General features: G+C 40.7%; 1 protein-coding gene across 2 annotated transcripts in view; it reads left to right on the forward strand.

Moving 5' to 3' along the window:
• The first annotated feature begins 449 nt into the window (after positions 1-449).
• Positions 450-13,973, forward strand: part of ssbp4 (single stranded DNA binding protein 4) — an 85,409-nt gene continuing 71,885 nt past the window's right edge. For both annotated transcript variants that reach the window (XM_032524756.1, XM_032524755.1), the window contains exons 1-2: positions 450-671; positions 10,942-11,014. In XM_032524756.1, coding sequence (XP_032380647.1) covers positions 616-671; positions 10,942-11,014 — 129 coding nt within the window. In that variant the 5' untranslated portion in view covers positions 450-615. The remainder of the gene's footprint in view (positions 672-10,941; positions 11,015-13,973) is intronic.

The following is a 13,973-nucleotide window of genomic DNA, read 5'->3' on the forward strand; positions in this document are numbered from 1 at the left end:
TATGCAAAAAATTAGTGTAGTACCTACTAGGGTTCTTACTGGTGTCAATCAAAATCTCAAAATCAAATTGGAGTTAAAGTCCTAGAATTTCTTTTTAGGGGGGAAACATAGGCTACGGACCATTGCCAGCCTCCCAAAAGGAGCTGGCTGTAGTCATTAAGTGCAAATAACCTGTACCCGGCATGCCTTTCCCCATCTTCCCCACTTCTCTGCTCATGTTTCTGAGGTCAGTAAACAAGAAGTGTGTGTTTCCCTTTAAGGAGCCCCCACCGTTTGCACAGCGGAGGGAGGAGGAGCAGGCCTGCGGAACAGCGGCTGAAGAGGGGAAAAAAAAAAATCCAACGGAGGACGGTTTCAAGTCCCCCCAACAGAAACTGTGCCTGATTTGTGGCCAATGTTGGAGATGTAAAAAAAAAAAAAAAAAAAAAAAAAATATGAAGCGAAAGAGAGGGAGGGAGAGGAGAGAGAAGGAGGAGGGGGAGGAGGAGGAGGAGGAGGAGGAGAAGGGGGGGGGAGGAAAAACACTAAAGGGGTAGCTATGGAGATGGAGCGTTTTCCTGGCTGCTTTCTTTGACAGGTGTTGAGTGGGGCAAAAGTCTTAAAACAGAATCCAGCATGTACGCCAAAGGTAAAGGAGCTGTCGTCCCTTCCGATAGCCAAGCGAGAGAAAAGTAAGTGAATTATGCGCTATATGTAAGACTTTACCTGCTCATCGAGCAGACGAGGGGGGCAGAGGAGGGGATTCCAACTTTCCAAACTAGGTACTGTAATTTAAAAGGAGTGGAGGCTACTGTAGTGAAGTGCGCTCCTCCGTGCGCTTTCCCCCTCCCTCCGACCACCTTAGAGGTGCGTCTCTTAAACTTTTTTTTTTTTTTTTAATTTTACCTCTTGTTTTTGCACGGGATATTTCGGCTACTAATATTGTGTGTTCGTGCAAAGCGCACACACTTCTTCCTCTGTAAGTTAATGGAACCCTTTGGAGAGCAACAATGTAGGCTAATAATGTTATTATAGGCTACAGCACGCGTCTGCAGCATTACAAGTAGAAGAAGAAGCGCCTTTAAAACACGCTTCTGTAGAATGTAGTCCATGAGCTCGTCCCTGTGCGGACAGGAGGCTGCTCATCTCGTCTTCTTGGAAACTTTTGGAGATGAAGCTGCCGGATGGTTGAATTGTGTTGTGTTTCTAGAGATAGAAACCGGCAGCTTGCTCGTGCTATTTGCTGTGTTTTTTTTTTACACTTAAAGCCGGGCGCAATCAGACCTGGCGATGAAGGGAAAAGTTTTGTCCCATTCAGCAGCCATACAGCGGTGGTAAACTTTTTTTTTAGCATCCGTTCACACGAAGAAGAGTCATGCTGCCACGAGCATTAAGCTGTTAATATTACAGAGGCATACTATATTATGATTATATACCACAAGACCTGTCGGTGAATGTAGTGTCGCATGTAATTCCTAATAGTTTTTGTGTCTGGGAATATTGCAAAAATCACTGGTGTGTGCGTGTGTGTGTGTTTTTTTAAAGTCTGTTCAATTCCATCATGCTTGTTCCTGGATTTTGTGTTAAATGTTCTTTTTCTTCACATAAAAGCACATTTGTCAACGCGTGCATGGATTAGTGCATTTGTTTAAAAGATAAAAAAGCCAACTTTTAAATGTCACTGTCCCTATCATTCAGCTCATGCTTGCTTCAGCATCCCAGCCTTTAGATCGGTGTAGTCTTTTATCACCATTAGCTATTTTTAAGCACTAAACAGTCTGAGGTTAGAGGAGTGAGTGGAGATCCCTGCTGGGATGCAATTGTAATCTAAAATCACTGTCAGGTCCTGAGAGGCTGCTGTTACACAGCACCTCGTACATCTGTAATAGAAACAAAATTTCTTTAGAGACTTGTATTTTTTTTTGTTGATCCATTGCATGTCACATTCAATTGATTAAGCTTTCTAGAGATGTGGCTCGCTTATGTGCTTAGTGTAAGCTTCCTGGAATACCACTTTGTGCACTTCTAGTGCCACGAGCGTTTAATTTCACTCTGAATTCGCATCAGATTATTGGAAAATTGAGCAGCTCTGTGTGTGTGTGTGTGTGTGTGTGTGTGTGTGTGGTGTGTGTGTGTGTTTGTGTCTGTGTTGAGGTGAAGGAGTGACTCCTAAACGAAAACAGTCCCATGTGGTTTGATGAACAGCAGGCAGAGTGACCTTTGAACCAGCATATGATGCTTTAATATTGCATATGAACCATCAGCAGACGTTAAAACTGCTTCTACACCTGTTTGTGTGCCTTAGCTCCGTCGCTTTATTTACAGTACATCGGAAGCAATGGATGATATCAATGCTGTGTTTTTTTTTTTAAGACTGTTTTTAGGTGCACTTGCTTGTTCAGGGAGTGTGGATGATGTTCCACGTGTTATTGGGAGTGAAATCAGTGCAGAGGCAGCATGTATTTCAAATGGTAGTGTAGGAGGAAGATTAATAATTTAACTCATAAGAAATACAGGTCTTTTGGGAGCTGGAAATGATGAATGTTTTTGTGTTAAGGCTGCTTGTGAATAACAAAATCCTGAATGAATTTGTTTGTGTGTGTGTTTGTTTGCATTTATTTTATATACTGTAATTTCAATATCAGTAATTTCACAGTAAATATATTCTTCAAACACATATTTAGTTTAGTACAAAAAGTGTGTGTGTGTGTGTGTGTGTGTGTGTGTGTGTGGACCAGGTATTGTCCAGACATAATGGACTATGCTTGCCCTCTCCCCTCACCTGTCTTGTCACCCTAACCTGCCCCGCAGGGCCAACACATGTTTCCTTGTTAATGTGAAGCTCACAACAGCTGCCTCAATGCATCACTGAATTAGCTCATATTCATATTTACATATTCATATGGCTCTTTACATATTCAGATACTAAAAAGAGGGCGGCCCCGGATGGACGTTTGATTAAAGCAGACTCATTTATACAGTATGACTGAGGATCACAGCTGCAGCTGTTGTTTAGAGGATTGATTATTAAGTACACGGTATGTACTTACTTAATTAAATGAACTATATATTTATAATATATCTATATCTCTCTTGGTTTCATGAAGTAAGGTTGGAATCAGTTTGGGTCAAGTGATACAAAAAAAAATACCAAAGCTGACATAACTGAATATCAACTGTAATTAAATAAATTTGGCTTTATTCTTCCTATGTTCCCAATAATATTTTTATGAGTGAATGTGTGCCTGTTTAAGCTTATATGATTCTTTTGATTTAGACTAAGTTGCCACATATTACATTTAGATTAGATAGACTGGCGAGAGAAATGTAATAAGTCCAGAGCGGTGTTGTATATTTGAAGGCGATTAGACAATACGAGGGTATGGGCAGCAGGGTATGTGAGTTTACACCAATTGGTGTGACAAGGAAGAAGTTGCAGAGGAGTGTAGCTCCTGCAATGACTTTTGCTGAAATGTTTCATAAATGTAAAGCATTTTAAACAGACTCCATTACACCATTTGGGTTTGTTTTTCAGTGAATTAACCTCACTGTTTTTGAAGAGCCCCCTCCCCCCCAAAAAAAGACCACCACTGTTTCTTTTAACTCTGAGAAAAGAGGGCATCCTAAAGAAGTTCATGCAGCAGTGATAAAGGTCTTGAGCTCACTCTATGGGCTGCAATGTTGCCAGTGTTCCAGGTCTCGTTTTGCCAGACCTTCCTCCACAGCGCTGCAGAGGAGGGTCTGGCTAGTCCACACAGCATTCCAGAATGGGAGAAAAACGTGCTCTGGTTTATTGGTATTTCTTAAAACCAATCACGATCGTTTTAGGCCGAGCGGAGCCCCGCTGCCGCTGTAAAATAGCCTCGGGAAGGAACTTGTTGGAGTGGAACTTGTGCACCTTCAAAAGTTGTTTTAGTCGTGCAACAGAAACCTCAGATTGTACAGATAGTCTAGCCAGCTGTCTGGATTAACCCTGCAGAGATCTGAGGAGCAGTGAACCATAGTCCTCATAAATTGTCTGGAATTTTAAATTACAACACAAAGGAAGCCAAAGGTAACGGGACATCCAAAAAGAGTGACATCCGGCGGGAGTGAACCGTCGTGGATGTAGACTAGGTGCTATGGTGCTTTCACTAGCTACTGGTGTTGCAGTCCTCCCGCATTGCCTCTGATAATGATGATCTGTTGATTTCAGTTAGAAGTTGTCAGATTTGGTACAGTTTCTGCATGTAATCTGGTGTGTACAGATGTGCAGTCTGAGGTTTATAAGAAGAAGCAAATGCTCCTCTATAGTACAGCACGTCCGCCTGTGTATAATGCACTGAAGGCTTCAGTTTTTAGCCACCTGAATGGGATACAAAGGTTCTCAGGTGTGGAATGCAAAATGTTCCACTATACAAGCTCAAGTGTACATGTAAGTGTGTTTGCATTTCCTTCAAACCAAGGCTCGAAAACAACCTGCTTGCTTAGAAACGCCACATAAAACATGTACATTTCACATGTGCATTCCTCCACAAAGTCAAGGCCATGGGGGGGGGGGCTTGAAGTTGGGTCCTTGCACATCCTTGGGAAACATTATTGTGATCAGACATTTTGTAAAAAGAAAACATGCTAATAATAATAAGAGAGGTAGATAAAAAACTGGTGCCCTTGCGACCAAATAAATTAATTACTCTCTGGACTAATTTAATTTGAACAGGTAATACAGCAGCTTCAATATTAATGTCACCTTATTATTTAGTAACTGGAACCTCTTTGAAATATGCACTGATGAATCCGGCTTCCTAATTAAAAGTGTCATTCACAAACATATTTAATAGCTTGATCAAACATCTCATTTTTTAGAAGCACGTTCTTAGTTTTCAAAAGAATTCGGCTCCCTGCGGTTGTTCTCTTATCCTCTGTTTGTTTAGACACATTTTTGAGCCACTTGAAGCGTCGGATGGATTTGTTTGGGGGGAAAAAAACTTCAAGTTAATCAGTTTGTTTTGAACATGGGTTCTTTACATCCTCCACTCCTATGGCTCCTCCCACGTATTTACATGCAGTTTGATGGGGATCTTCAGGTCTGAATGCATGGTTTTGATTCTACACAGATGGCACTGCCATCTGCATTTCAGCCTTTTGATAGAAGCATAAAGAACTACGCACTGACATAGGCAGAAACATTGCTCTAAAAGTAAAGAAACCCTTGATTTACCCTCGGCACCCTTTGGCTGACTGCTTTCAGATATGTCAACAGTCAATTAATGCTGCCTTTCGTCAGCTGCTTTGGGTGCATCCGCACAAATTTGTTCGTTTTCTCACTTGAAATGAAGGAGATATAATATTGGTGAAATATTGAGGCTATGTGCCTGAAGTCGTTAATCAGTTTGGCAACAGAGCACACAGAGGAGAAGTGTGTTTGCTTTATCAGCATTACAGAAAAAAGCATCAGCCTCAACAGACAACAAGGTACTTTGCGAGTTACTAAAGATGAACATAGAAAACAAATGATTGGATTGTTGGTTAATGTTACAAAAAACAACAAAAAGTTACATCATATTGTCCTCATTAACTGTTGTGGGAGGAGGCTCTGGTGATAACAAAACTCGGTCAGCTATGTCAATGTAATCTCTGAGCACAAATCATCATCATTGTCTCTCCTCTTCCTCTTTCACTGAAAAGTGAAAATGGTACAGGTTAGAGGACATTTGCAAGTCAGTCCGTCAATGGGTAAACGTCACACGACTCAAGCTCACTGCTTTGAGAAAGTGAGAGGATTGATTGTGTGCGTGTGTGCGTGTGCGCGCGCGACAGTGTGGATTAACCCATGGCTAAAGCCATGCGTGTTTACACGCGTATTGACACTGATTTGTTTTAACAAAGGAACTGCCATATCAAAGCTAAGCAAATATAAACAGTGTGTGCAGTGGGAATAGGCTTTAGTGAAACAGCGTCATGGTGTCGCAGGTGTCTCCAGCAGGCACCTAGTCAGCAATGGGCCAGGGCGGCATTGGCCCGCCCACTTTAGGCCTACTCGCTGGCCCCCTCCAGCCAAATTTGAATCACAGTATGTTTTGTTATGAAAAATATTCAAATGTATGTAAAAAAAAAAAAAAAAAAAAAAAAAAGAAATAGTAACAGAAGTACTGTAGTTGTGTGTTTTTTAATGTGTCTTCTCTTCTGATTAAAACGAAACGGTTTGAACCAGAGATTCGGAACGTAGGTGGTTGCTATGGTAACAACAGGCCTTCTCTCGGGGCTGCCTTCAGCAGCTAACGTTAGCTAGCTAGCTGGCTATACAGACAATGTACCATGGATGTATTAAGCAATGTTTTGAACAGTTTGTTCTTTTTGCTACTTGTACGTTTTTTTGAAAATGGCCCACTCACTTTTGTACTTTTTGGGCCCAACCACAATACTTTTTCTGCCTACGCAACTGGTCTCAGACATCCAATCTCTCATTTACCTTCAAGTGATAACATCACTACATTCACACCCAATTGCCACCACAGTGTGAGAGCTATACTTCTTTTAGACGAAGTGAATAAATAAAAATATTTAATAGTTAGGAAATAATATTTTGTGTTTTTGCGCTTAGTGTTGCATTCAGTGTGTCACTGAATACATAAATTGTGCATGCTATACATCTTTATTATTTTGTGAAAGATTGTATATGAAAGCAGATGCAACAACGAGCCCTGCTGAACTCTCCTTCATCACTTCCTCCATTCATACCTTACCTCACCCTGGCCCTGCTCTCGCTGCTGAATTATTAAAGCGAAGACATGAAAGTTAATTTGCTAACTGTCTGTGCTTTAGCTGGCTAAACTCAGCCAAGATGCCCTTGTCTCTGGAGACGAGCGAAGGAAAAGGAAGGCTGGATGGGGCAGCCTGGGGCTAAATGTCAGGTGTGTTTCCTGGGGACGAGGCAGTGAGAGAGAGCTCCTTGATGTGCGGACATGGAGCAAAGTACTAGTTAGGTTAGGGCCATGGAAGGGAAGAAGATCAGAAATGGGGTGGTAAATTCCCACCAAGTTAATATACGGTGGGAAAACAGTCACCGGCGTAAGAAACAGACAGATACATTGCTCGGCTTTGTGTTCCTTTTAATGTACACAGCAGCGTTATATCATCACCCTTGACATTTAGTCAGCACAGGTCAACTTTTCTTATTCCCATTCAGACTAGCTTCTCATCATGTCATTTTCATTTGAACGATGACAACGACAGCCGAGGAAAGAGAGTGAAATGTGTCATAGAGTATATCGAGATTTGCGGAGAGGACTGTGTGGTTGTGGTTTGTCTTGTAAACATCTCATCTTTTATTCCTGAGTGACGTGTGACTAGTGCAGGGTTCATAGGGAAGGGATTCAGGTTTACAGTATCCACAGAGGAATGAGTGGAGGCCCTGACCTTCAATTTCCCTCTGACACAGCTCTCCTGTACTGTACACCCCCCCCCCCCACACACACACACACACACACATACACACTATGTCTGCTTTATCTACCTGGCCTTCCTGAGGCTTTGCTCCATCAGCTCCCAAAAAAATTCCCCCTTCTCAGCTGAGTTACACTTACTGCTTCTGACAGAGTAACAAAAGGTGTCCCCTGAAGCCTGGATTGAATGAGTGTTTTTAAATAATGCATTGCAGCTGGGGAAGGTGCCCATCACTAGCGCATAGAGCCCCTTAGATCACACCAGGCTCTGCCATGAACATTTCATTGCATTGCTCATGGAAATCTCTTTTCGATCCTGTACAGTGCAGACGAGGTGTATAGGAGCTGATGCCTGCCCATGGGTATTTCACAGTGTGAAGAGGGCCGGATTTTTACACCAACAGACTCTTCACCCAGGACCAGGGAAGTGCTCAGGCTGACGGAGCAAAAACGAACATGGATGCTTACGTCAGCATCACAGTGAATGACCGCAAACACAAAATAAAACAAAAGCAGACAAAATTGATAATTCAAGTACTGTTACAACAACATACATAATTTCCACTGGGGATGGGGGTGGGGGTTTGGAGCAGTATACCATGGATATAACAAAGGCCCATTATTGTAAAAAGTGAGATTTCCATTCATTTTTTTTATTATAAAGCAGGTCTAGGATCTATTTAAATACTATGAAAGTGTCAAAACGCTCAATCCACCGCAAAATGTACACCACCCATATTCGGAAACTGTGCCTTTTTAAATGAGCCAACAGGGCACATTGTATGGTTGGGATGTCACAGCCATACTTTATATAGGTAGAAAGTTACCGCTACAATGCCGTTACATTCTTTCAATATAACAACAACAAGATCATTTAATCATACGACTCTTCTAGACTTTCTCATGTTATTGGACTGAATGGATGCAACAAAGTAATTTCTGGGGATTTGAAATCCCCAGAAACATTAAAAATAACATTAAAACATTAAAAATAATGTATTCCTAGTTTCACAGCTGCTCCTTTTCCATCAATTATAAATGGGAAAAAGCTGTTTGGAACAGTGTGCATCCTGTGACGATCCCAGAAGTTGTGGCCACTACTTAAATTGATTTACAGCCATTTCTGGGGGACAACTCCTTAAAAAAAAAGAACAAAATTCAATGTTTTATCTACAGTTAATATTCTCCCTAAGAACACATTTAAATGAACATAAATCACAGATATGGCAGAAATGGACTGTGCTTTTCAACCATTATACTTTATCAACTAACTATACCTTATTAACTAAATATGATTTTAATTAGGGTTAATGCATTCCTTTTTTTTACTATCTAATCTTTGGATAGAGATAGAGCTTTTTAGCATTTATAATGTAAAGCTTGAAACACTATTACATCAGTATTACATCATAATATGTTATTTGCTAGATTTATATAAATATATATAAACGCAGGACATGGCATTTACAGAACATTTTCAGAGCACACATAATTAAACGTGATAGACTCGTTCCTAAACACAACACTGATCAGTTTCACTTAACGATACAGGGGCAGTCACTCCAATTGAGATCAATATTAAACACTTACAACAAGCAGTTGCTCCTCCTTGTGACTCACGCTTCTCACAATCCATTTCTGCATACAATCTAGGGCTGGGCCTTTAGTAGTTACGCCTCTTTAAAGAAACACTGACCTTTCCTCCGTCCCCACATCCACCCAACACACACACTACACACTCTGATGAAAAACAATGTCGAACTATAAATCCTTTTTCTTTAAACAGCATGTTTACACCACGTATCTGAAATGGGTGTTGATACAGTTGTATCTGATGTAAGAATGACAAATAGAAGAGGCAATAGCATCTAGTGGCTAATGCTAGTTGAAACTGGTTTGGACCAGCTGTAGCAGATCATTTTCTTTTAGCAGACAGTTGTCAAGATTCAGTGATATCTTTGAGGAGATAAAGACTCAGGTTGCTCATCTCAGGCCTGGCTCATTATTGATTCATTCAGTATCATTCAGCATCAACCCAAACATCATAACTCTTTGTCGGCTCTGGCCTCGATGAATGTGATCAGCATAAAAACAATCGGCCACTGTACACAAAAGCACAGAAGCTCCCCTCTTCTCAATGTCAGACAATTGCAGGCTGTGATGTCTGTCCAGACTTTGGTTTTGCAGTATTATTATTGAGTTAATTTTGCTGGCCAAGCGGCAAACGATGCTTCTGTCCCGATGTGGTCAGAGTGAGAGGTCCATGAGGGCTGGGCAATAACATCGGACATGTTTCTGATCATTTCGTTGCAAATACAGAAGACAATTCAGTATTAAGTTGTTCTTCTAATTCCCCAAAAATTATACTTTTCGATATGGAGAAACAACTTTCATCCTTTTTGGTTCTTCAGTTAGAAACAGGCCTTTGTTCTGGCTGTATATTGAAGTAGTTCACAGACTAGTTCAACATTTGGGAAATAGACTAATTTGCTTTTCTTGCTGAGATTTGAGAAGATGATAGAAGATGTAGATGTGAAGATGGATACCGCTCTCATATCTTACGTAGAGCCAGAAGTTAAGTCAAGTTAACTTAGCTTAGCTTAGCAAAAAGACTGGAAGCAGGGGGAAACAGCTAGCCTGGCTCCGTCTGAAGATAAAAAAAAATGCCCCTACCAGAATCTCTTAATTTCACTAGTTAACACGTGTGTTTAGTTCATATAAAAACCAAAGTGTAAAAACCAGCACATTGTGCTTTTACGAGGGGTTATATGTTGGTCTATTAGCCAGAAACAGTGACTTCATGGAGACTTGTCATCTTGTTTCAATGACAGTTTCCACCATTACTATAAAGGCTGTGCTTTAGCCATTTCAAGAAGAAAGCTTAAATATCGAGATACACAATTGTTTAGTGCCAGTAGAGTAAAGCTTGATAAAGACTTTATTTCACTCATAAGCCCTTTGCTACTTGTAGCAGCAAAATTGTGTATGCATACTGTATATGTCAACATATATAGATATCAACATGGTTGTGATGTCTAAAAAGATAACAGGAATCCAACAAGCAGCGTGGTGACATCAGAGTCCAGCTTCAGCCATGTCTGAGGAAGGATATTTTTTTGTCTCGTCTGTCCATGTCTCTCAGTGCCTACGCTGTCTTGTTTTTGGCCTCTGTGCCTCCACAGTAGAGTTCCTAAAACCACAGGGATATGGCTGAGTGCCACGGAGGCTCTTTAGCTCAGAGCTGTATAGCTTTACATCACATATTTAAAACCCTTCCACAGTGTATATGATCTTTATGCTGTACATTTCTTTATCCAAGCTCAATCTAAAATGACACAGTGATGAGTTTCTGCCAATTGTGCACATTTGTTGTGACATAGTTCAGTGTGAAGAGAGATCATGACATTTGTTTTTTTTAATTTCTTTTCATTGATCTCTCAAATGAGTGTTGTTTTTGAGAGTTTAATGAGGAGTTTTGAGGAGTGTAAAAGATGTTGACTGACTGACTGACTTTTCTCTTTCTCTCTCTGTTTTCCAGGTTAGCTTTATATGTGTATGAGTATTTGCTGCATGTCGGCGCACAGAAATCAGCACAGACCTTCCTGTCAGAGGTAAGACCTTCTTTCAGATTGACTTCCTGTTTCTAAAGCGTGAGTGTGGTTCCCCCTCTATTGTATGACCAGGAATGGAATTCACATTAGAAGCAGCTGAGCAATCTTACTAAAAACCGAGCTCTGGACACTGAAAACTGTGACAATATAAATACATGAATGAGTCAAGACTATTTTTTTTTATTATTTTTTAACAGCTGCTGAAAAACAGCAATGTTATTTTGAGTGCTTATTGATGTGGGGCAATGTAAAAATGGCATCTGTTTGACTACTTAATGTGATTACCCTTCATTATTAGCTGTAATCTGTGATCATAAACATTGTATAATTAGAGCGGTTTGACATATCATGGGTATGTGTTTTCGGCCGCTTTCTGCCATGACATTGAAGAAGAAGAGCCAGTCCCGGCTAAGTTCAATCAAGTTTTACCTTTTTTTTATATTTCAAACCATTCCAAACATTACCATGTGTCCCAGCTCTGCTAGACGTATCAGTCTGATATTAGGCCCCTGAACTGTTGAGGAGGTAAGGTCTCTAATGTGTTGCATCCTCTTCCTTAATGGACATTGTTCCTGCTAATGGTCCTGTGTCCAGGCCGTCTCCTGTACAACACCTCTCCTGCCCACTGGCTTTATTCAGCTCCACATAATACACTCCCAACACTGATAGGGGCTTTGATGGCAAGCAAAAGCAGGTCTATATCATTCAACTTCAATACTGACATTTCATATCTGTCTTTTCATCAGGTGAGCTCAGTGTAGAGTCACATAGCGGTACTGTTGCACCTGCATAAAGTGACACTTGCTTGCTGCACACCCAGAGAGTCTTGTGAGGAACAAGCAGCTCAAGTGATCATCTGTAGGAGTGCTAGCAACAGGCTTTGATGAAGTAAAGCGTTTGTACTGATTAAAAAAAATGCAATGTTATACTTAGGATTAAAGTAATAGCTCGAGATTTTGGGAAATGCGCTGATTTGCGTTTTTGCTGAGAGTCAGATGAGTAAATCTATACCACTCTCATGTCTTTACAGTAAATATGAAGCCACAGCTAGCAGCCGTTAGCTTAGATTGGCATCAAGACTGGAAACGAGGAAAAAACTAGCCTGTGTTGATTGCTCAACCCCCTGTTTCCAGTATGTTTGCTAAGCTAAGCTATGTAGCTTCATATTTACAGTAGGCCTACAGAGATGAGAGTGGTATACATTTTTTCATTTGACTGACAGCGAGAAAGAGTTGAGTCAGTCCATTATCTTTCTATTACTCCGTTCAACTGGGCAAACCGGGACGATCGAAACGGGGGACGAATGAAACATGCCAGAGTGGGATTTGCAGCGACCATAGACAGACACCATTTGGACCAAACATAGAACATGTTAACCTCCGTTGCTCAGCCAAATACCTTCCTGTTAAGTCCTTCTATCACGGAGTTACAGGCGATAAACAATTTTTGATTGTCAAAAGTAAACTTCATTAGCGTTTTTCATGTAAAGGTTCAACGTCATGCTTATTCAGTAGACCATTTAGTACTCTCTCCAATCCCAGACTTTCACATTGCATGTTTGTTTGCAATGGACGCAAAACAGTCTAGGTGCTAAATGTCTTACCAGGCAGTAAACCCCATGTATTCTAAGTAATTGCACACATATCTGTGTTTTTACTATATTTTATGCAGGTGAGACATGGAAAAGTGTTTTTAGAACAGAGTGAAATTCCGTTTTGTACAATAGAAACATTATATAATTGGAAACATGTATAATTCTAACTATATAATTGGCCTGGGCAACAAACAAATTGCCACTATTGATATCACATGATAAGGCCCTCATCTTAAAAACATTGTATCTCTTCCGGTTGTTTTGGGGATTTTTGAAGGAAAAATATCTAATGAAAAAGTAGATATAATTCATCAAAAAGAACCGATGGGACATGGATGTATCAACAGACGCAATCAGACAGAAATTGGTTGCATTTGCTTATACTATGCAGTCAGCAGGGCAGGCAGAGCTGGAGGTTGGACCGCCCGCCCTGCTGACTGCAACCATGAGCGGGGTGTAAAATATGAAGCAAAGATGGGGGGAGCAGCCCAGGGAGATCAAGTGGTCGGACTGCAGAGAGCCTCGCTCATTTCAGATCCCTTGTGAGTGTTATTAGTAAGCTGCTAGAAAGAGCTGAAGTTCTGGGTCGCAGGCAACCAGAGGCGCACACACACACACACACACACACACACACACATACATACCCACACACAATTAAACAGCCTTAAACCGGAATTAAAACAACATCTACACAGACAGGGATTAAAACAACATACACAGAGACCCACACAAACAGTCCATGTCCACAAGGCATACATGCAAAGACTGCTAAGTCAATTTGACGCCAGTTGTCTCAAATTGTGCGCCTGCAACAGTATATTGCTTCATGATTTTGTTTATTTCAACCACAGCATCGTTTTTACTTAGTTGTCTTATATGGTCAGAGTCAGCGTATTTGGATTAGACTGACAGTAATGGGTAAATCTGAGCAAACCTTTCACCTTTTCCCCCTTCATGCAGTAGGCGTTAAAGTGTTGAGGGATTTCCCACGAGTATTTGAAGAAAGGTTGCAAACAGACATCATTTGTTATACTCATCTACATTGCTCATTGTTCAGTTACTATGTTAGCTTTCATTTAACGTTCGCCAGATTTGTCTTGAAGCACACAGGACCTGTTCCCCCTCTCCTTGCTTTGATTTTATCCTGTGTTCCGCCCTTGTTTATGCTTTGATCATCTGCTTTTTTTCTTTGGTGCCTCTCTATGAATCTCTTGTTTAACCTCCTCACACATACAGTACTTACCATTAAGAAAATAAATTGCTGCAAATAAATATAATAATAAATAATAAGCAAATTGAGAGAAACATTCAAGAAAACATGAGGGGCATTAAAATAACTGCACAATTAAAAATGTAATGCAAATA

The sequence above is a fragment of the Etheostoma spectabile genome, chromosome 9 (genome assembly GCF_008692095.1).
Source record: "Etheostoma spectabile isolate EspeVRDwgs_2016 chromosome 9, UIUC_Espe_1.0, whole genome shotgun sequence".
NCBI lineage: Eukaryota > Metazoa > Chordata > Actinopteri > Perciformes > Percidae > Etheostoma > Etheostoma spectabile.